Source organism: Dendrobates tinctorius, unplaced genomic scaffold (assembly GCF_039654945.1).
Source record: "Dendrobates tinctorius isolate UK_male_01 unplaced genomic scaffold, ASM3965494v1 ptg000120l, whole genome shotgun sequence".
Classification (NCBI taxonomy): Eukaryota; Metazoa; Chordata; class Amphibia; order Anura; family Dendrobatidae; genus Dendrobates; species Dendrobates tinctorius.
This window is the reverse complement of record NW_027361788.1, coordinates 6,516,576-6,537,290: the sequence shown is the minus strand read 5'-3', so window position 1 is coordinate 6,537,290 and position 20,715 is coordinate 6,516,576. Positions and strand designations below refer to the sequence as shown.

The 20,715-nt window shown below is 48.2% G+C and overlaps 1 protein-coding gene across 2 annotated transcripts in view; it reads right to left on the bottom strand.

Annotated features, from left to right (window-relative positions):
- Positions 1-20,715, bottom strand: part of LOC141101581 (kinesin-like protein KIF14) — a 303,968-nt gene that overhangs the window by 40,062 nt on the left and 243,191 nt on the right. For both annotated transcript variants that reach the window (XM_073590711.1, XM_073590710.1), the window contains exons 21-23: positions 18,663-18,798; positions 18,490-18,575; positions 7,370-7,419 (exon numbers count right to left, since the gene is read on the bottom strand). In XM_073590711.1, coding sequence (XP_073446812.1) covers positions 7,370-7,419; positions 18,490-18,575; positions 18,663-18,798 — 272 coding nt within the window. The remainder of the gene's footprint in view (positions 1-7,369; positions 7,420-18,489; positions 18,576-18,662; positions 18,799-20,715) is intronic.

The following is a 20,715-nucleotide window of genomic DNA, read 5'->3' as shown; positions in this document are numbered from 1 at the left end:
CAGCTTTTTCAGTTTTTACCCAACCAATCATTTCATCTAGGAGGTACTTGCTGCTAGAAGAGTCCGATAGCTGGTTATCTGCAGTTTTCGATGACACATGCATTACTACCATTTAGCAGTGCAGGTAAGACAATAAACCCTTAACCCAAGTTATGAGAATCACCCATCAACTAGGTATTCAAATTATATCAGCGTGTGTCCCCCATTCTCCCCGACCACAAAACTGTGGCCAGGAGATGTTGAAAGGAGTAGTTAGCCATGAGGTCACAGGTTAGTGCACTGTAAAAAGTATAAATTACAATTTTTTTGCCTACATGGATTTATAATATGATACAAAATTTCTCAGAACCCAAGAGACCCCAATTCTTCAATATAAAAAGTGAACTCATTATATTGAGTCATTACAAACAGAGTAATCTATTTCACATGTTTATTTCTGTTAATGTTGATGATTATGGCTTACAGCCAATGAAAACCCAAAAGTCATTATCTCATTAAATTAGAACAACTAAAAAAAACATCAGCAAAGGCTTCCTAAGCATTTAAAAAGGTCCCTTAGTTTGTTTCAGTAGGATCCACAATCATGGGGAAGACTGCTAACTTGACAGATGTCCAGAAGGCATTAATTGACACACGCCACAAGGAGGGTAAGCCACAAAAGGTCACTGCTAAAGAAGCTGGCTGTTCACAGAGTGCTGTATCCAAGCATATTAATGGAAGGTTGAGTGGAAGGAAAAATGCTTAGCTACTTACCGGTAGCGGGGTTTTTCAGGAGCCCATGACAGCACCACGAGTGAGGGGATCCACCCTTCAGGGACAGGAAACCTACAGACATAAAAAAGGGCAGCCCTCTCTCCCACCTCAGTTGGATTACAGAGCATGAGGAGACTGGTTAGTAGCAATTTATATATATACACATCCAAACTAAATATTCTTCACCCCCGTGACTAAGGCCTAACTCACCAAAGAAAGGTGCCAGTCCATACGTGAAAAAAGGGAGGGAATGCAAAGGTGCTGTCATGGGCTCCTGAAAAACACTGCTACCTGTAAGTAGCTAAGCATTTATTCAGTCACCATGACAGCACCACGAGAGATTTGCAGAGATGAAAAGAGCTTAGGCGGGGACAGCTGCCTCAAGCACCTTTCTCCCAAATATGAGATCGGAGGAATCACCTAAATTCAATCTATAGTGGTTAAAGAACGTGGATGGGGAGGACCACGTATCTGCCTTACATATGTCCTCAATGGATCCTTCCCACCTTTCTGCCCAGGATGTTGCCACGGCCCGAGTGGAGTGTGCTCCAATACCTTCCGGGATTTCCGCACCACTTGTTGTATAAACCAGAGAAATTGCCTCCCTAATCCACCTGGCTAAAATGTTTTTGGGCACTCTAATTCCTTTCCTAACTCCCTGAAAGGATACAAATAGGGAATTGTCCTTTCCCCATGGATCTGTGGCCGAAACATAACTAAGGAGACACCTTCTTACATCTAAGGAATGAAGTTTTTTTCCTCTGACCGGCTAGCAGGATTTGGGCAGACGGAGGGAAGGACTATCTCTAGTAATCTGTGAAACTTTAAAGCAACCTTGGGCAGATACAAGGGGTTTGGTTTTGGTACGACTCGGTCTTCCCTAAACTGAGTATACAGGGAAGTCTAGAGAGCATGCAGATCACTAACCCTCCTAAGCAGACATTAGCCCAACCAGCATGGCAGTTTTGAAGGATAGGATTCTAATGGGGGCAGAATCAATAGGCTCAAACGGAGCTACTGTTAAAGCTGATAGCACCAGGCTCAGATCCCATGGAACTAGCTTTTTAATGGTGGACCTGGACCTAGCCGCTGCTTTTATGAATCTGGATACCGAGTAATTGCCCACTAGGTTACAGTTGTTTAGTGCCCCTAGGGACAAAACCTGGACTCTAAGCGTATTCGTGGCTAGACCCATCTCTAACCTCTTCTGCATGAATTCCAATATCTGGTTAAGGCGAATTTTTTTTGACCAATCTCCACCCCCGAGGTCAACAAGAAATTTTTCCCCAAATTCTGACAGATATTTGTTGTGGAAGGTTTTCTGCTTTTCAATAGGGTGTTGAGTAGCCCCCGAGAGAAGCCCTACCCACTCAGTAGTGCCCCTTCAAATTGCAAGCCGCCAGATGCCGATTGGACACTTGCGGATGCAATACTGGATTTTGGGAGAGGCGATTCGGGAGCTCTGGCAGAATCCACGGCCGAGTCACAGCCCTCTTCCTCAGCCAAGGAAACCACGGTCTTCTGGGCCAGAATGGGGCTATCAGGATTATGCAAGCCCTGTCTTCTCAAATCTTCCCCAGAACTATCGGTATTAGATTCAGTGGGGGGGGGGGGGGGGGAGGTGTAGGCCAGGCCGAAGATCCACGAGATTAGGAGAGCGCCCACTGCGTACAGGTTTTCTCTGGGATCCAAAGAACAAAACTGATGTAGTTGTCTGTTCTCTCTGTTGGCAAAACAAGTCTATTTCTGGGGACCCCCACATGTGCACAATCTGTTGGAATATGGCCCCATTCATTACCCACTTTCCTTGTTTGAGCTTGTTGCAGCTCAGGAAATCAGCCGTGATATTGTGTTTCCCTTTAATATGGAGGGGTGTAAGGGATAGTAAATGAACCTCGGCTATCTGATTGTCTGAGAAAAGCCTGACGTGTCGGCCCTGTAGGGACATAAGGAAACTACTTAGGGGCCCGCTCCACAGCCAATAGCTCTTTTAAATAAGATGAGTAATCTTGCTCAGATGGTGTCCATACCCCCCGGACCCACATATCCCCCATATGCGCTCCCCAGCCCCTGGGACTAGCATCCGTGGTTATGACTCGGGAGATATGATTCACCCAGGGAACCCCTCTACGCAGGTATGGTATGTGTGTCCACCATCGTAGTGATTGTACTGACTCGGAGGACATTGTACTGTAAGTTTTATCTGTAGGTGACCTTCTAGCCAACATTTGTTGTGCCACACGTCCCACTGCAGGGTTCTGGTGTGGTATTGGGCCCAGAGAACAGTGGGCATACATGAAGCGAGTGAGCCTAGTAGTGTCATTGCCCCCCTTAGAGTGACCAAAGGGTTATGTATTGCCCTGAGTGTTTGTCGCGGAATACTGTCCACTTTTGGCTCCGGTAACCGACATTCTCGTATCTTGGAATCTAGGACAAGGATGAGGAACTGCTGCACTTCCAGGGGCTGCAACTGTGATTTTTTGAAATTTATAATCCATCCCAACTCTTGAAGGCTGGATATTACTTTTCCTAATTGTGCGGTGTAATGTAATTCCACGTTTCCCACAATTGGCAGATCATCTAAATAAGAGATCACAAGAATATCCTGTTCGTGTAAATGTGCCATAACCTGCCATTATCTTAGTAAAAACTCGGGGTGCAACAGCAACCCCGAAGGGAAGTGCTCCGAATTGGAAATGGCTTACTATTCCACCTAATGAAACCGCTACTCTTAGAAACTGCTGGTGGTCTGCGTGTATCGGGACGAGATAGTAAACGTCAATAAGCTCTAAGACCACACTGAAACATATGTTGAATAATAGCTTTATGGCAGGTTTAACTGACTCCACCTTGAAGGAGCGAATTAAAATAAATTTATTGAGGCCTTTGAGATTTACGATAGTACGAAACGAGCCATCTGGCTTCTTGACCAAAAGAGAGGGGGGAGTAGAATCCCCTTTGTACCTCTGAAACTTCCACGAGGACTCCCATCTGCCGAAGTTCCTGGTCCTCAGACTCCAGCGCCAGTTCTTCTGTAGATGAAGAACGAACGGGAGTTAAAATAAATATGTTATTAGGTGTTTTCTCGGAACTCAAATTTTAGCCCCGTCTTAATGACGCTCCGAATCCAATGGCTATTTGAAATATTTATCCAGGCCAGATAGAAGTGTAAAAGCCTGCCTCCGACCTGGTCCGTCAGTCATTGCGGCCTTCTGCGGTCAAGGGAGGAATTGAACATATATCCTCTACCTTTCCTCCTGCTGCTGTCATATCTGGTTCCCTCTTTATTCAACCTCCTTCGTTCGAACCATCTTCTATTAGAGTCCCACCTGTATGGGGGTCTTCCCAAGTAAGGGAACAGTTTTTTGCCATCTCCCGCTTTTTCCAATAACTCGTCTAGCACTGAGCCAAATAGATGTCCCCCTTCACCAGGGATATTCCTGGCCAACACTTCAGCCATATGGCTCTGCGGGCAGCATTAGACAGCGCCACCGATCTGGTCGCTAGTTTTACAGAGACCGCTGATGCGTCTGAAAGAAAACGCCGCTGCACCCTGGATCACAGGAAGGGAGGATAAAATTTCTTCCCTAGGAACCTTGCCCTTGAGCTGTTCCTCTATGCGGTCTAGCCACACCATCAGCGACCAGGCTGTACCTCCTTTTAAATGCTGGCGGAGGGAACCCTTTCTTTCGGGTTTTTTCCATTCCCAAGTAATCGGGGAATTTATTTTATTAATGACTGGAAAGGATCTAGAGTCTTCCTGTCTAGTACTTTAAACATAAGATCCTGCATTGATCTTTCTTACTGGGGCTGCTCAATCCCTATAGCACTGATCACTGCTTTCACCAGCCGATTTATCTGGTCGAGCGGGAAGCATGAGCGATCTCCTCTGGCCTCTGAAGACGACGAGGATGAAGGGGACGAATCTGATTTTAATACCCCTGAGTCGCTACCTGAATCTGAAATCGGGAGCCCGGGTTCTACCTTCGTAACCTGTCTTCCCTATGGTAGGGCTAACTGCACCTCTGTCTCCTGTCTAACCAACTCCCTCAGAGTGGTGGTCAGGTCTGGAGTCTCTTCCGCTACTAAGTTCTGGAAGCACGGTCTCCACAGCCTTTTCCCGTGGCCATCAGGGAGTGGAACCCCCACACTCCGCACACTCCCTGGGTTTGGTTTTTGCAGAACCTAAGGTGAGACAATATATCGTCAAGTGAACTTTCACGGAGATCACTTACCCACGGTCTGTAAGTGAGTGGTACCGTAATCTGTGGGGGGTCCTTCCCAGCCGATGATGAATATCTGCGGCCTGAGGACATGCCGAACTTAGACTTCTGACCGGACTTAGCTCCTGTAAGGCGGTTACTGTCACTAGACCGCCGTTGGGAAGCTGATCCAGAGGGCTTCTCAGAGAGAAGCTGCTGCGGGTGTACCACGAATGCTGCTGCTGTTGCCGCTGCGGTGAGTACACTATATGGAATGGACCTGTCTGCGGGGGGGGGTCCCCCTGGACACCATTGCGGCTCGTTTAAATAGCCGGCCTCCCCCAATGGTACCCACCCCGGCTGAGGCCAGACAACGAATCCAGGTGGCCTGCCCAGAACTGTAATGTGCGCCTCCCCCCCCCCCCAAGATCGCGTCCTCGCATCCCGCCGGCGTCACGCTACCCGGAAGAGAACCGGCGCCACAGCCCCCACAGCACACGCCCGGCCACGTCATAGGACCGCGCCGCCAGCCATGTCATCAGGGGCCACCCCCTCCCATCGCGTTACTCCGGCCGTGAACCGACAGCGGCAGGCAGACGCCGAGACCACAACCGCCACCTCCACTGCACAGCGAGGGCTCCGCACAGCCGTCAACACCAGTGAGAGGCAGGAGCACCTGCCCTGGACGCCGCCAGCCGGCACAGACCCGAGAAAGAAAAAAAGTCACCCTGCGCGTATACTCACTGGAACACGCAGCGATGGGCCCCTTAAAGTCAACCCCCCGGAGGGTGCTTTGTCCTGCTGCTGCCTCACCAGCAGTCCTCCTGCCGTGGGCGCCTCCAGGACACCGGACAGGCCGAGGCAGGGGCCCTCCTGCTGCCCGAGTCGACCAGCCAGGCCTGGGAACATCTTCGGTCTTCTGCAGGTATGTCTGAAGAGGCTTCCCTGTCAGGGACAGGAAACCAACTGAGGTGGGAGAGAGGGCCGCCTTTTTATGTCTGTAGGTTTCCTGTCCCTGAAGGGCGGATTCTCTCTCTCATGGTACTGTCATGGCGACTGAAGTGTGGTAGAAAAAGGTGCACAAGCAACCGGGATAACCGCAGCCTTGATAGGATTGTTAAGAAAGGGCCATTCAAAAATATGGGGGAGATTCACAAGGAGTGGACTGCTGCAGGAGTCATTGCTTCTAGAGACACGACACACAGACATATCCAGGACATGGGTTACAAGTGTCGCATTCCTTGTGTCAAGCCACTCATGACCAATAGGCAATGCCAGAAGTGTCTTACCTGGGCCAAGGAGGAAAAACTGGAGTGTTGCTCAGTGGTCCAAGGTGTTTTCAGATGAAAGTAAATTTTACACTTCATTTGGAAATCAAGCTCCCAGGGTCTGGAGGAAGAGTGGAGAGGCCACAATCCAAGCTGCTTGAGGTCTAGTGTGAAGTTTTCACAATCAGTGATGGTTTGGGGAGCCATGTCATCTGCTTGTATAGGTCCGCTGTGTTTTATCAAGACCAAAGTCAGCGCAGCCGTCTACCAGGAAATTTTAGAGCACTTCATGCTTCCCTCTGCCGACAAGCTTTTTGGAGATGGAAATGTCATTCTCCAGCAGGACTTGGCACCTGTCCACACTGCAAAAAGTACCAATACCTGTTTTGCAAATAATATCACTGTGCTTGATTGGCCAGCAAACTCGCCTGACCTTAACCCCATAGAGAATCCATGGGGTATTGTCAAGGGGAAGATGAGAGAAACAAGACTCAACAATGCAGATGAGTAGACGGCTGCTATCAAAGCAACCTGGGCTACCATAACACCTCAGCAGTGCCACAGGCTGATAGCCTCCATGCCATGTCACATTGATGCAGTAATTGATGCAAAAGGAGCCCCGACCAAGTATTGAGTGTGCTTACTGAACATACATTTCAGTAGGCCAACATTTCGGATTTTAAAATCATTTTTCAAGCTGGTGTTATAAAGTATTCTAATTTACTGAGATAATGACTTTTGGGTTTCATTGGCTGTAAGCCATGATCATCAACATTAACAGAAATAAACACGTGAAATAGATCACTCTGTTTGTAATGACTATATAATATTTGAGATTCACTTTTTGTATTGAAGAACTGAAATAAATTAACCTTTTGATGATATTCTAATTTTGTGAGAAGCACCTTTATTTGACAGGTTTCTGAAAGTTGTGCAGGGAGCTTGGAGTTAAAGTCCCCTATGATCGGATTCTGGAATTTCATGTAAAAATCCTTTTATATACTGCCTGGATAAAGGTGGAGAGTCCTACCCCTTCCGCGGCACAAACAGTGAATGACCGCTCTGAACTAGAAAAAACTGCTCTTTGTTGGGGGGACCGTTCACATGTGAATACTGGGAGAAAGAAAAAAAAAAAAATGACATTACCTTTTCCGATTAGTAAGCCAGATGTTTGTCTTGAAAGTGAATTTCTTCCTCTGTTGTAAAAAAATAAACACAAGTTGGTTTATCCAGAAATTTCCATACCATCACAACAGTAATGTCAGTATCAGAGCGTACCTGCAGAGGTGGAATGAGCATTTCTCAGGTTTTATTGCTGTAGAAGGGGAATTTAATTTTTTTTTTTTTTTTAATTTTTGTTCAGGCGGCTGATATGAAAGCCACTGAAGCTCTAATCTCACCTTCACAGACTGTCCCCACTGTGCCCGGCCCAAATATGCCCAAATCACTAGTAAATAGCCATCTGGTGACAGGTGTATTGTGTCTGCACTATCAGTGAGCCACAGCACACAAACAAAAAAAAAAAACTTTGCATCCAAATCGTTGGATTAAAATCTATAGAAGGATAAAAAATGACCTCAGATCTTTTAAAGTCTTTAGAGTGTAAATTCCAACAGGTTCTACAATAAGACTAAAAATTGGCGACATTCACATAAAATGATTACGACCTATAGAAAAGCAGAGCAAAAGAATCAACAGTCCAGCCGTAGACCGCTAAAAAAAGCAATGCTGCCATCTGCAGGGTATAACGGGGTATTACACAACATATTCTAGTAACAAACAGGTCATTAGTCATTACTCATAGAATCACTATTTGTTGGACTTAAAGTACTTCACCTATAGACGTTTTATGCATTATAAACAAGTATGTGCGATGGCCATTTATCAGTATTTTGCACTTGTGTCTCTTCCTTGTAGAATATAGTAGCTTGATAGGGGTTCTTGTGCGGATGATATTGATAACTTATCTGTAATAGGGCACATCTGCAGCACTGGGTGGAGGGGTTGACACCAACAAGTCTAAAGTCTGAGTATTTAGAAAAAGGACAGCATGGTCCTCAAATGATGACATACCAGTGATGGAAAAAAAAAACGATGTAGATCACTTTTACCATCTGCTGCAGCGTCTGACAATCTAGACATCACTGCCACCGAGCTTCACGATTGGCTGCAGTGGCTGTGTGTGCTGTCAATTTAACAAGGGCGGGGGGGGGGTGGTTACTGAAAAGATACAGTACATAGGCAAAGTCCACTGAGAACACCATCAGCGAGCACCTCCGGCCTCTTGTACATAAATTGACAGGACCGACTGTTCTTCCCCAGAAGTTACCTTCTTTTCCTTGGGTCTCAGCAGTCCAAGAAATAAAAGATCCAGGGAAGCAGCAGCTCTCCAACAGGGAAACTTAACTCTATTTGAACAAGGATGAAAGGAGGACAAAAGAAACAACTTAAACACTGGCTTCCTGTTCTCTCCCTGATGCTTGCTACAGCCATGCCCCACAACGGCCCTAGTGGCCATTGTTCGCAGAAAATCCAATCGCTGGAATCTGGGCGCCCGAGACCCCTTCAGCGAAAGCCCTTACAGAGTCCTGTGGGCCTGTGTTGTAGTCCTTAATCCTGATACTTAGTCTCTGGTCCGGGCAACAGAGCTCTCCTGTCCGGGGTTCTGGCAGTGCCCCACTGTAATAAACATTTGCTCTGAGCAAAATACTCGGGCTTTCTGACCAGGAAGCAGGAGTTTCCTGTTCCCTCTCTGCTGCTGGCACAGCCCACAATATTAACTTTTGCTGCCCCTGCCACTATTAGGTGTATTGCATACATGGCAGACACAGCACATTAACGGGAACATTCACATAATACAGAGTATAAACACATAGTACGTTAAAGTGCGTTACATACATATATATATATACACACACATATACATATATATACACACACATACATACACACACACATATAATATATAAAGCTCAATGTGTGTGTGTGTGTGTGTGTGTGTGTGTATATGTATGTTTGTTTGCATGTATGTATGTGTATGTCCGGGATTGGCATCTGCACCACCACCGCTACAGCCACAAAATTTTGCACAGTCACACGTCTGGACCCCGAGAGCGTGGACCCCGAGAGTGTCATAGGCTATGTTGTAATGCAAAATTTTAACCCCGGGCGTTCCAATTCCCCAAACAATTTGGACTATTACTCTTATCATTTCTATGCTGTTATCGCCCTTCTGTGAAGCTGGAAATAATTTATTACTGTGCCAACACAGACCACCCTCTGACACAGACTGCAAGGGGAGCCCAGTATCACACAGGATAGGACTAGATACACGGCTCAGCAGTCAGTATCTCACAGGAGAGGATTAGATACACAGCTCAGCCCACAGTATCACACAGGATAGGATTAGATATACGGCTCAGCAGTCAGTATCACACAGGATAGGATTAGATACATGGCTGAGTAGTCAGTAACACGATAGGATTAGATACACAGCTCAGCATAAAGTATCACACAGGAGAGAATTAGGTACACAGCTCAGCAGACATTATCAAACAGGATAGGGTTAGATACACAGCTCAGAAACAGGATGTGCCAAAGGAGAGGACATTTTCCTTCCAAGAATTCCTCTCATTCGATCTGATTTGTTTTTTTATTTTAAACGCCTCCAGTTTCCAGTTCAACTGCTATTTGCAATGTCCATTAACAATGCTCAGGGACAGTCCTTGAAAGTAGTATGGATCGATTGCAATCTCCATGCTTTTCTCATGGTCAACTTTACGTGGTCTGTTCAAGAGTTGGAACTGCCCAAAATCTGTTCATCTTTACACCGAAAGGAAAAACCAAAAATCTTGAATGCGTTGAAAATAAAATACTATCAATACTTGGGTAATCGTTTAGTTAATTTTGTTGCAAATCTGTAGTGTTGAATATATGATGTGAAATGTTTTTATGTGCAATATAATTATAGTTTTTCTCCTTAGTCTCATTGGGGGACACAGAGACTGTGGGTGTGTGCTACTGCCGTCTGGAGGCCGACACTAAGTATACAAAAAAACAAGTTAGCTCCGCCTCCGCCGCATACACCCTCGCCCCGATAGCGGGTGGAAACCAGTTTTTGCTTAGTGTCTGATGGAGGCACACGTAGTCTTGGTCTCCCCAGACTATTTTATTTTTTTTTTAAATATGTTCTCGCTATGAAGAGGAGACAGGGGTGACGGACCCTATTGAAAGGGTCCGATCTCCCTCAAACATCAACGGGCGAGCACGCGCGAGTATCTCCTCCGCGTATCCTTTCTCGCACCGAGGGACATCTCTGGGACTTTTCCCCAGACATCTATTTTTTCTTTTTTATTTTGAGAAGAAATGACAGGGGCAACGCATCCTATTGAAAGGAGCCGATTTCCCCAAACCATCAACGGGCGACCACGTGCGAGTGTCCCTCCACGTTTCCTCTCCCGCGACGTGGGACATTATGCCAGACTTAGCCCTGTCCACCCCTAGGTAACGAAACCATGGGCTTGCACAGAGGCACAAGACTAGTCTGTGCGGCCCCACTGCTCCACCAACGCTAGACGGCAGTGCTGCGTGGCGGCGGACGGTCCCTCTCCTCGCCCAGACAAGGCAGATGGAGCTAGGGTGCCTGCACCGTCCGAAGATGGATTACCTCATGGGGAAGACAGAGCGCCAGGTCACAAGGGGGTATGGTTGGGCTGGGAGAGCCCCTGGGCAGCGTGAGGATCCAGGCTAGGGAAATCAGCTGCAGGATGAACACTCCAGGTGCTGGAGCCGGCTTCCCCTCTCCTGCCGGCGGTATCAGCAGAAGCTCCCTCAGTTTCCTCCTTCCTCCCTCCCTCCTCCCTCCTTCCTCCCGGGCAGCGCGCCCATACCTGTGGCCAGTGGGTTCCCAGGCTGGGGAAGGAGCATGCCTCAGGGGGGTAGCGATGAGCGGAGAAGCGCCAGGGTAGCGCGCCCGGCTCCGGCGGGTGGGCAGTGCCTAAATTTAGCCCGCGGCTTCGGCCTAGGCCGTGGGGAGAAGGCCCGCCCCCCAGCGTGACGTCAGATCCGGCGCCGCCCCCATGTCCAGGGCGGGCGCTGGATAAAATTGAGGCCCCGGCTTCAGAACGGGGTAGGCCGCGGTCAGGAAAGCATCGCAGCCTACCCAGAGAGAACAACAGCAGGAGCACGGGGAGACAGCAGGAGCCGGGTAAGTGCGACCCCGTCTCGGCCACACTAGGGCACACGACGCATGGGTGGCAGAATTAGTGTCATTCGGGTACAAGATAGAGTTTATCGGACACCCTCCAAAGCGATTTTTTCGTTCCCGGCTTCCCAAATCGGAATCCCGGGCAGAGGCGTTGCTAGGAGCCATCAGGATTATTCAGTGCAACGGGGTCATTGTCCCAGCACCAGAGGGCGAAGAGGCTCAAGGATTTTATTCCAACCTGTTCGCGGTCTCCAAGAAGGACGGAACAGTAAGACCGGTTCTGGACCTAAAGATCCTAAACAGGTTCATCGGAGTTAGGCACTTTCGGATGGAATCCCTCCAGTCAGTGATATCGGCCATGGAGCAGGCCTGTATGCCTTAAAAAAAAAAAAAAAAAAAAAAGGAGAGAGAAAATTGGCTGTTTCGGCAGTATGTCTGGAAAGGGGAAAAAGCACACTTTCCTTTATACCGCATGCGTTTCCTGTGGGGTTGTGTTCCCGCGAGCGCAGACTATTAAGTTGTGTGAAGCTTGTAGTTCCGAACGCGCCCAGGAGCCTTCCCCTCCAATGGAGCCCAGGGGGTTGGATCCCCCAGAATGGGCGTTATCACTTTCTCGGTCTATGGCTGCACTTACGAAGGCGATCGAGACCCCTCAGGCCCCGGATAGGGGTAGAGACGACGGCTCACCGGTTTGGAAAGGTTCACCCACCTCACAGGAGCCGCCGGCCTGCAGGGGCCGCACTCTCTCTAAACAGACGTACAGGGAAAGATCCCATATGGCGTCTCCGGGCCCCTCCGGTGCTTCGGCATCCGTGAGTGCGGCGTCTCGCTCACCGTCACTATTGTCTGGGAGCGAGCAGAGTTCGGATGAGGACGTGCAGAAATCCTTGGACCTGGATACCCCCGGGTGTCGGGAGACGGTAGACAGTCTCATTGAGGCTGTCAATCAGACTCTAGGTATTGAAGAAGATGTCTCTAACCGCAGGGCATAAAATATTTTTTAAAAAGGCCAGGCGACCACATAGGGTGTTTAGCACTCATCCAGAATTCGAGGACATGGTGCAACGGCACAGGGAGTGTCCAGAGAAGCGTTTTTCAGGACAAAAAACGCTAGAGACGAGATACCCGTTTGCACCAGAGCTCTGTAAGAGATGGGCGGAATCTCCGATTGTGGATCCCCCAGTGTCACGCCTGGCCTCAAGATCATTGTTGTCAGTGCCTAGTGGTTCTTCCATTAAGGACCCCACGGATCGGCTCATAGAAGGTTTAGCCCGCTCGGTGTATGAGGCATCGGGATCAGCGCTTTTGCCGTCATTTGCGACATGGGTGGCCAAGGCCATGATGTCATGGTCAGAGTCTTGAATGGAGTCCTGCAAGAGAGAGACTTGCCGATAGAGGTGTCTGAGATAGCAAAGCAGATCGCGATGGCGGGTGACTAATTAATGCGTCCTTGAATGCGGCTAATTGCGCGGCGCTAGCGGAGGCAAACGCTATCGCCATTAGGAGAGCCTTGTGGCTAAGGCTATGGCGGGCTGATTCAATTTCTAAAAAGTCGTTAACAGCCCTGCCATATCAGGGTAACCGGCTTTTTGGAGAGAAGTTAGACAAACTTATTTCAGATGCCACAGGAGGAAAGGGCACCTTTCTCCCACAGCAGAAGAGTAGACCGCCTCTTCGTCAACCGCAGGCGCGCTTTCGAGCATTTTGCGCCCCAGGATGGGCAACAGCGGCCAGTTCTACCACCCCAGCTCGCTACAACCAAGACAGAGAGCGCCAGGTCACGTATAGAGCCAACCCGCTGGGGAGGGTGCGGGGCCGTCCACCCAGGTCAAGGGGAGCCAGGTCCCAGAGGCCCTCAGCAAAATGACTCGAGGCATCAAGTACCCGAGGACAGCAGAGTAGACTGTTGTCTGCTCAGGTTCCGCCACGTCTGGGTCAAGGTGGGACAATATTTGGCCTCAATCGATATTCAGGATGCCTACCTGCACATCCCTATTTTTCCCCCGCATCAAAATTTCCTTCGTTTTGCGATCAATGGCCGGCATTTCCAGTTTGTGGCTCTGCCATTTGGGTTGGCCATGGCACCCAGGGTATTCACAAAGGTAATGGCGGTCGTTATGGCCATTCTTCATTCTCGGGGCATAGTAGTGTTGCCGTACTTAGACGACCTTTTGGTAAAAGGGCTGTCCTTTCAAGCATGCGAGGAGAATGTCAGCATCACGCTTGATACCCTATCTCGCCTGGGATGGTTGGTCAATGGGAAGAAGTCATCTCTTACCCCAGCTCAGAGGATTCCATTCCTAGGGATGATTTTCAGCACTTCCCGAGGGTTGGTAATTCTCCCTCAAGACAAGGCTCGGGCGCTCCGGCAGGGAGTTCGGAGTCTTCAGCAGCCAGGCCCTCACACGATTCGTTTTGGGATGAGGGTTCTAGGGAGGATGGTAGCAGCAATAGAAGCAATTCCATTTGCGCAATTTCATCTTCGTCCCCAGCAGCAAGCTCTTTTAGCAGCGTGGGACAGGAGTCCGTTCTCCCTAGATCATCAGTGCAGGTTGTCTTTTCAGGTCCGGCGGGCACTTCAATGGTGGACGTGCGACTCCTCTCTCCTTCAGGGGAAACCCTTTCCTCCAGATCAATGGTTGCTGGTCACAACCGACGCGAGTCTTCTCGGTTGGGGAGCAGTATTTCGTCATTACACGGCACAGGGGCAGTGGTCCCCCCAGGAGGCTCATCTTCCGATCAACATGTTGGAGATTCGAGCTGTGCTGTTGGCATTGCAGAATTTTCAGCACTGGCTAGCGGGTCGCCCAGTCCGGGTCCAATCAGACAACGCCACGGCAGTGGCGTACGTGAATCACCAGGGAGGCACACGCAGCAAGGCAGCCATGCGCGAGATAGAACATGTACTCCGTTGGGCCGAGAAGCACCACTCAGTAATCTCAGCGGTTCATATACCAGGTGTGGAAAATTGGGCAGCAGATTTCCTGAGTCGGCAGGGGGTCATGGCCGGAGAATGGTCCCTTCACCCCGAGGTCTTCCAGCAGATTTGCCAACGGTGGGGAACTCCGGACGTGGATCTGATGGTCTCCAGGGAGAACGCCAAGGTGGGCAGGTTTGTTGCCCGGTCCCAGGACCCGCGAGCAATCGCAGTGGATGCTTTGGTTCTTCCATGGAGCCAGTTTCGGCTCCCATACCTGTTTCCCCCTCTGCCTCTTCTCCCGAGGGTAATCAGAAAGATTAAGATAGAGAGGGTCCCGGCAATTCTGCTGGCTCCAGACTGGCCCCGTCGAGCTTGGCACGCAGATCTAGTACAGCTCCTCGCAGACGTGCCATGGCGTCTACCGGAACAGCCAGACTTACTGTCCCAGGGGCCGATCTACCACCCGAACTTAGGGGCCCTGTGTTTGACGGCATGGCCGTTGAATCCTGGGTTCTGACCCAGGCGGGGTTTGGGCGTGAAGTGGTGGCTACAATGGTTAGCGCCCGGAAGCCGGCCTCGGCGAGGGTCTATCATAACACTTGGAAGGTTTTCTTTCTCTGGTGTCGAGAGCACGAGGTTGCGCCTTGGTCCTTCTCAGTTCCCAACATCCTGGCTTTTCTGCAGTCAGGCCTAGACGCAGGTTTGGCCCCGAGTTCCCTGAGGAGACAGATATCGGCCTTGTCTGTCCTTTTCCAGCGAAAGATCGCTACCAATATGCAAGTCAAGACATTCATTCAGGGGGTCTCGCATTTGGTGACCCCCTTTAGAGCTCCCTTAGACGCCTGGGACCTTAATCTGGTTCTGGGTGTCCTGCAGGAAGCTCCTTTTGAGCCGTTACAGGAAGTCGAATTGCCATACCTTACCAGGAAGGTCGTGTTTTTGGTAGCCATAACCTCTATTAGGCGGGTCTCGGAATTGGCAGCCCTATCCTGTAGAGCGCCGTTTCTGACCTTTTTTAAGGATAAGGTAGTCCTGAGACCACCGCCGCCGTTTCTGCTGAAGGTGGTGTCCTCATTCCATATTAATGAGGACATTGTTTTGCCTTCGTTCTGTCCAGCCCCGGTACACAGAGTGGAGAAGGCGCTCCACACGCTGGACCTAGTAAGAGCCCTCAGGAGGTATGTGTCGAGGACAGCACCTTTTCACCAGACAGACTCGTTGTTTGTGATCCCCGAAGGGCGCAGGAAAGGGCTCGCAGCCTCACGGTCGACCATAGCCAGATGTATTCGCCTTACTCTTCAAGAGGCTTACCGTATTAGAGGCGCGCCGGTTCCAACTGGAATAAGGGTGCACTCGGCTCGGGCAGTGGGCGCCTCTTGGGCGCTTCGGCATCAGGCTTCGGCAGAGCAGGTATGCAAGGCGGCAACTTGGTCAAGCCTGCACACGTTCTCTAAGCATTACAATGTGCATACTCAGGCTTTGTCGGATGCGAGCCTGGGTAGGAAAATTCTCCAGGCAGCAGTGGCACATCTTTAAACAGGTGGGCATGCAGTGTGGATTGGTGAGTTGCTCCCACCCAGGGACTGCTTTAGGACGTCCCACAGTCTCTGTGTCCCCCAATGAGACGAAGGAGAAACATGGATTTTTGTGAGTACTCACCGTAAAATCCTTTTCTCCGAGATGCTCATTGGGGGACACAGCACCCACCCTAATAGCCGGTTGGCTTTTGTTTAGTTTAATTGGTGTAATTCTTTATCGTAGGGTGGTCCTTTTTTCAGACATATGATTTTCTGCGGTAAGGCTAATTCGCTTTCTGCTTCTCCTACTGCTTTTTGCACTATACTGGTTTCCGCCCGCTATCGGGGCGAGGGTGTATGCGGCAGAGGCGGAGCTAACTTGCTTTTTGTATACTTAGTGTCGGCCTCCAGACGGCAGCAGCACACACCCACAGTCTCTGTGTCCCCCAGTGAGCGTCTCGGAGAAAAGGATTTTACGGTGAGTACTCACAAAAATCCATGTGTTATAACTAACCACAGTTGGTTACATAGATTATAACAAATACCGAGAGGAATGAGGGCCCTGCTCACAAGCTTACAATCTATGAGGAAAAAGGGGAGACACAAAAAGTGGATGGTAACAATTGCCCTGATTCTTTGGAACAGCCATAATGTTAAGTGTTTAACAGTACAGACAGAGGGCTAATGGATGCATAAAGCATGTGGAAACATGATGCGGGGATATATAAAAAGCAGCACAAAAAATGAACAGACAATGCGGGTGCAAGCCTTCTAGGCATATGGCAAACCTCAAAAATAGTCCTCAAGATGAAAGCTATATTTTCTCTCCATCTATAGCTATATACAGTACAGACCAAAAGTTTTGACAAACCTCATTCAAAGAGTTTTCTTTATTTTTATGACTATGAAAATTGTAGATTCACTCTGAAGGTATCAAAACTATGAATTTACACATGTGGAATTATATAATTAACAAAAAAGTGTGAAACAACTGAAAATATGTCTTATATTCTAGGTTCTTCAAAGTAGCCACCTTTTGCTTTGATTACTGCTTTGCACACTCTTGGCATTCTCTTGATGAGCTTCAAGAGGTAGTCACTGGAAATGGTTTTCACTTTACAGGTGTGCCCTGTCAGGTTTAATAAGTGGGATTTCTTGCCTTATAAATGGGGTTGGGACCATCAGTTGTGTTGTGCAGAAGTCTGGTGGATACACAGCTGATAGTCCTACTGAATAGACTGTTAGAATTTGTATTATGGCAAGAAAAAAGCAGCTAAGAAAAATGAGTGGCCCCAAGTGCAGTGGCAAAAACCATCAAGTGCTACAAAGAAACTGGCTCACATGAGGACCGCCCCAGGGAAGGAAGACCAAGAGTCATTTGTGCTGCGGAGGATAAGTTCATCCGAGTCATTAGCCTCAGAAATCGCAGGTTAACAGCAGCTCATATTAGAGGCCAGGTCAGTGCCACACAGAGTTCTAGCAGCAGACATCTCTACAACAACTGTTAAGAGGAGACTTTGTGCAGCAGGCCTTCATGGTAAAATAGCTGCTAGGAAACCACTGCTAAGGACAGGCAACAAGCAGAAGAGACTTGTTTGGGCTAAAGAACACAAGGAATTAACGTTAGACCAGTGGAAATCAGTGCTTTGGTCTGATGAGTCCAAATTTGAGATCTTTGGTTCCAACGATCGTGTCTTTGTGCGATGCAGAAAAGGTGAACGGATGGACTCTACATGCCTGGTTCCCAATGTTTAGCATGGATGGTGATGGTGTGACGGAGTGGGGGTGCTTTGCTGGTGACACTGTTGGGGATTTATTCAAAATTGAAGGCATACTGAACCAGCATGGCTACCACAGCATCTTGCAGCGGCATGCTATTCCATCCGGTTTGCTTTTAGTTGGACCATCATTTATTTTTCAACAGGACAATGCCCCCAAACAAACCTCCAGGCTGTGTAAGGGCTATTTGACCAAGAAGGAGAGTGATCGGGTGCTACGCCAGATGACCTGGCCTCCACAGTCACCAGACCTGAACCCAATCGAGATGGTTTGGGGTGAGCTGAACCGCAGAGAGAAGGCAAAAGGGCCAACAAATGCTAAGCATCTCTAGGAACTCCTTAAAGACTGTTGGAAGACCATTTCCAGTGACTACTTCTTGAAGCTCATCAAGAGAATGCCAAGAGTGTGCAAAGCAGTAATCAAAGCAAAAGGTGGCTACTTTGAAGAACCTAGAATATAAGACATATTTTCAGTTGTTTCACACTTTTTTGTTAATTATATAATTCCACATGTGTTAATTCATAGTTCTGATGCCTTCAGAGTGAATCTACAATTTTCATAGTCATGAAAATAAAGAAAACTCATTGAATGAGAAGGTGTCTCCAAACATTTGGTCTGTACTGTATATATATATCTATCACAGAGGGGCTCACCCGGAAGGAGGAGAGGGCGCAACTGAGGTAACCTGCCACCTCCTTATATAAACACGACAAAGGGGAAAAAAAAAAAAAAAAAAGAGGGGGAGTTTTTGTTTTTTTTATTTAGTATACCGTAATGTGTTTGGAGACTATTTTTCTAAAAGTAGAAAACCCTTTGAATGCATGAAGGATTTTATTACACTTGCCTTTTTGGAGATTGTGGCTTCAGTTCTACCTCCCATGTATCAGCAGGGTCATAAAACAGGTAATCACCGCTACTATCCAAGAATCCCTGCAGACATAAGAGTACCATGATATATGCATGTTTAATGTAAGCAGGCGCGACCACCCAGCAAGAGCCAGCGCCCAACAAGCTTACATGGTACAGGTCTCTCATTCCCACCAGCTTTTCTTCAAACTTTTCAAGGCTCCACAATGTAGATATACCCAAGTTTGTGTTGATAACTTTGATGTACACAACCTTTTCTTCTCCATTCAGAGCAGGTGGATCATACCTGAAAATAATACAATCCAATGACATTCATAAATGTGAGACAATTGGAAATTTTTCACCATAGTTTTGGCTATTGCATAATTGTCATTGAGTTGTGAAAACTGCAGGCAGTCGACAAGTGATTGCAGTAGCTTAAAGCAACTGTGAGCATAGAAACCACTCATCATTGAAGCTCATTGTCTCAGTTTTCAGCCTGGGCAGTTGCATCATGCTACTGATCAGGGTGTAAACCAAATATCAGAGAGATGGATTACCACATAGGACAGTATTGTGAATCATCACTTTGGACAGGTGAGGGATATGGTTATTTTATTTTTTTTTTTTTTATTGGGGATAAGGGCATTAATTGAATATATATAAAGGAAATTATAACCATTTTTAAATAAGTGTGTAAAACAGGGTGTTTGGATTTATTTCCAATAAAAGAATTTTATTCTTGCTGTGTGTTTATTTCAAAACTTACTATTGAGTTTCGTAATGGGGTTGTCTTATAGATGCCATTATTAATGCCTGGTCTTGATGTCACCTGACAATTAGGGATGAGCGAATAGCTTCAGATAAGTACTTATCCGAATAGTTTTAGCGGTTTCCGAATAGCTGCATCGTGAACCCAGATACCTGGAGCGCTCCCGATAATCAGCGGTTCGACGCCGCAGCCGCATGTGTCACGGCTGTGTAACAGTCACAACACATGCATAGAGAGTCCAACAAACAGGCTCTCCATGCATGTGTTGTGGCTGTAACACAGCCACGAGACATGCAGCTGTAGCTCCGAACCGCTGATTATCGGGAGCACTCCAGGTATCTGGGTTCACGATGCAGCTATTCGGAAACCGCTAAAACTATTCGGATAAGTACTTATCTGAAGCTATTCGCACATCCTTACTAACAATACAAAGGTGACATCAACTCCGACACTATTACCCCACTTGCCACCGCCACAAGGCAAGTGTGAACAGCAATGCCAAGCACCAAATTTTGCTCTTCTTCTGGATGCACCATTTCTGAGCGGCTGAGGGCTGATGTCGGTAGCCAGGAGGGGCAATATCTCCTACCCCTAGCTATTAACCCCTTCCTGACATGAGACGTACTATCCCGTCCATGGGAGCCGGGCCCCTATGCCCATGGACGGGATAGTACGTCTACCGCGATCAGCGGCGCCCACGTGGTGAGCGCCGCTGATTGCGGCCGGGTGTCAGCTGATTATCACAGCTGACACCCGGCACAATGTGTCAGGGGCGGTCACGGACTGCCCCCGACACGTTAACCCCTTGCACACCGCGATCAAACATGATCACGGTGTACCGGGGGTTAAAGGGAAGCATCGGCAGGGAGGGGGCTCCCTCCTTGCTTCCCTGAGCCCCCCACGGCAGCGCAATGTGCAGCGCTGCTGCCGGGGCTCCTTTCCTGTAGGCCCCCGAATCCAAGATGGCGACGGGGGCCTTCGGGGGCCTGCAGGAAGCTGGCTTCCTCAATGCCTGCAAAGCGCAGGCATGAGGAAGCCTTCTGCAGTGCCTGTGACAGATTGCTGATCTGTCACAGCGATCTGTGATGTGACAGATCAGCGATCTGTGATGTGACAGATCAGCGATCTGTGATGTGACAGATCAGTGATCTGTCACAGGACAGTGATGTCCCACCTGGGACTATTTAATAAAGTAAAAAAAAAAAAAAAAAGTTAAAATAAATTTAAAAAAAAAAAATCGCCAAATAAATTAGAAAAAAAAAAAAATATTCCCCCAAATAAATCCATTTTTTAGAAATAAAAAAATCCCAAAACATTAAAAGTACACATATTAGGTATCGCCGCGTCCGTAACGACCCGCCCTATAAAACTGTCCCATTAGTTAACCCCTTTAGCGAACCCCTTAAAAAATAAAAATAAAAAACGAAGCAAAAAATAATGATTTATTATCAT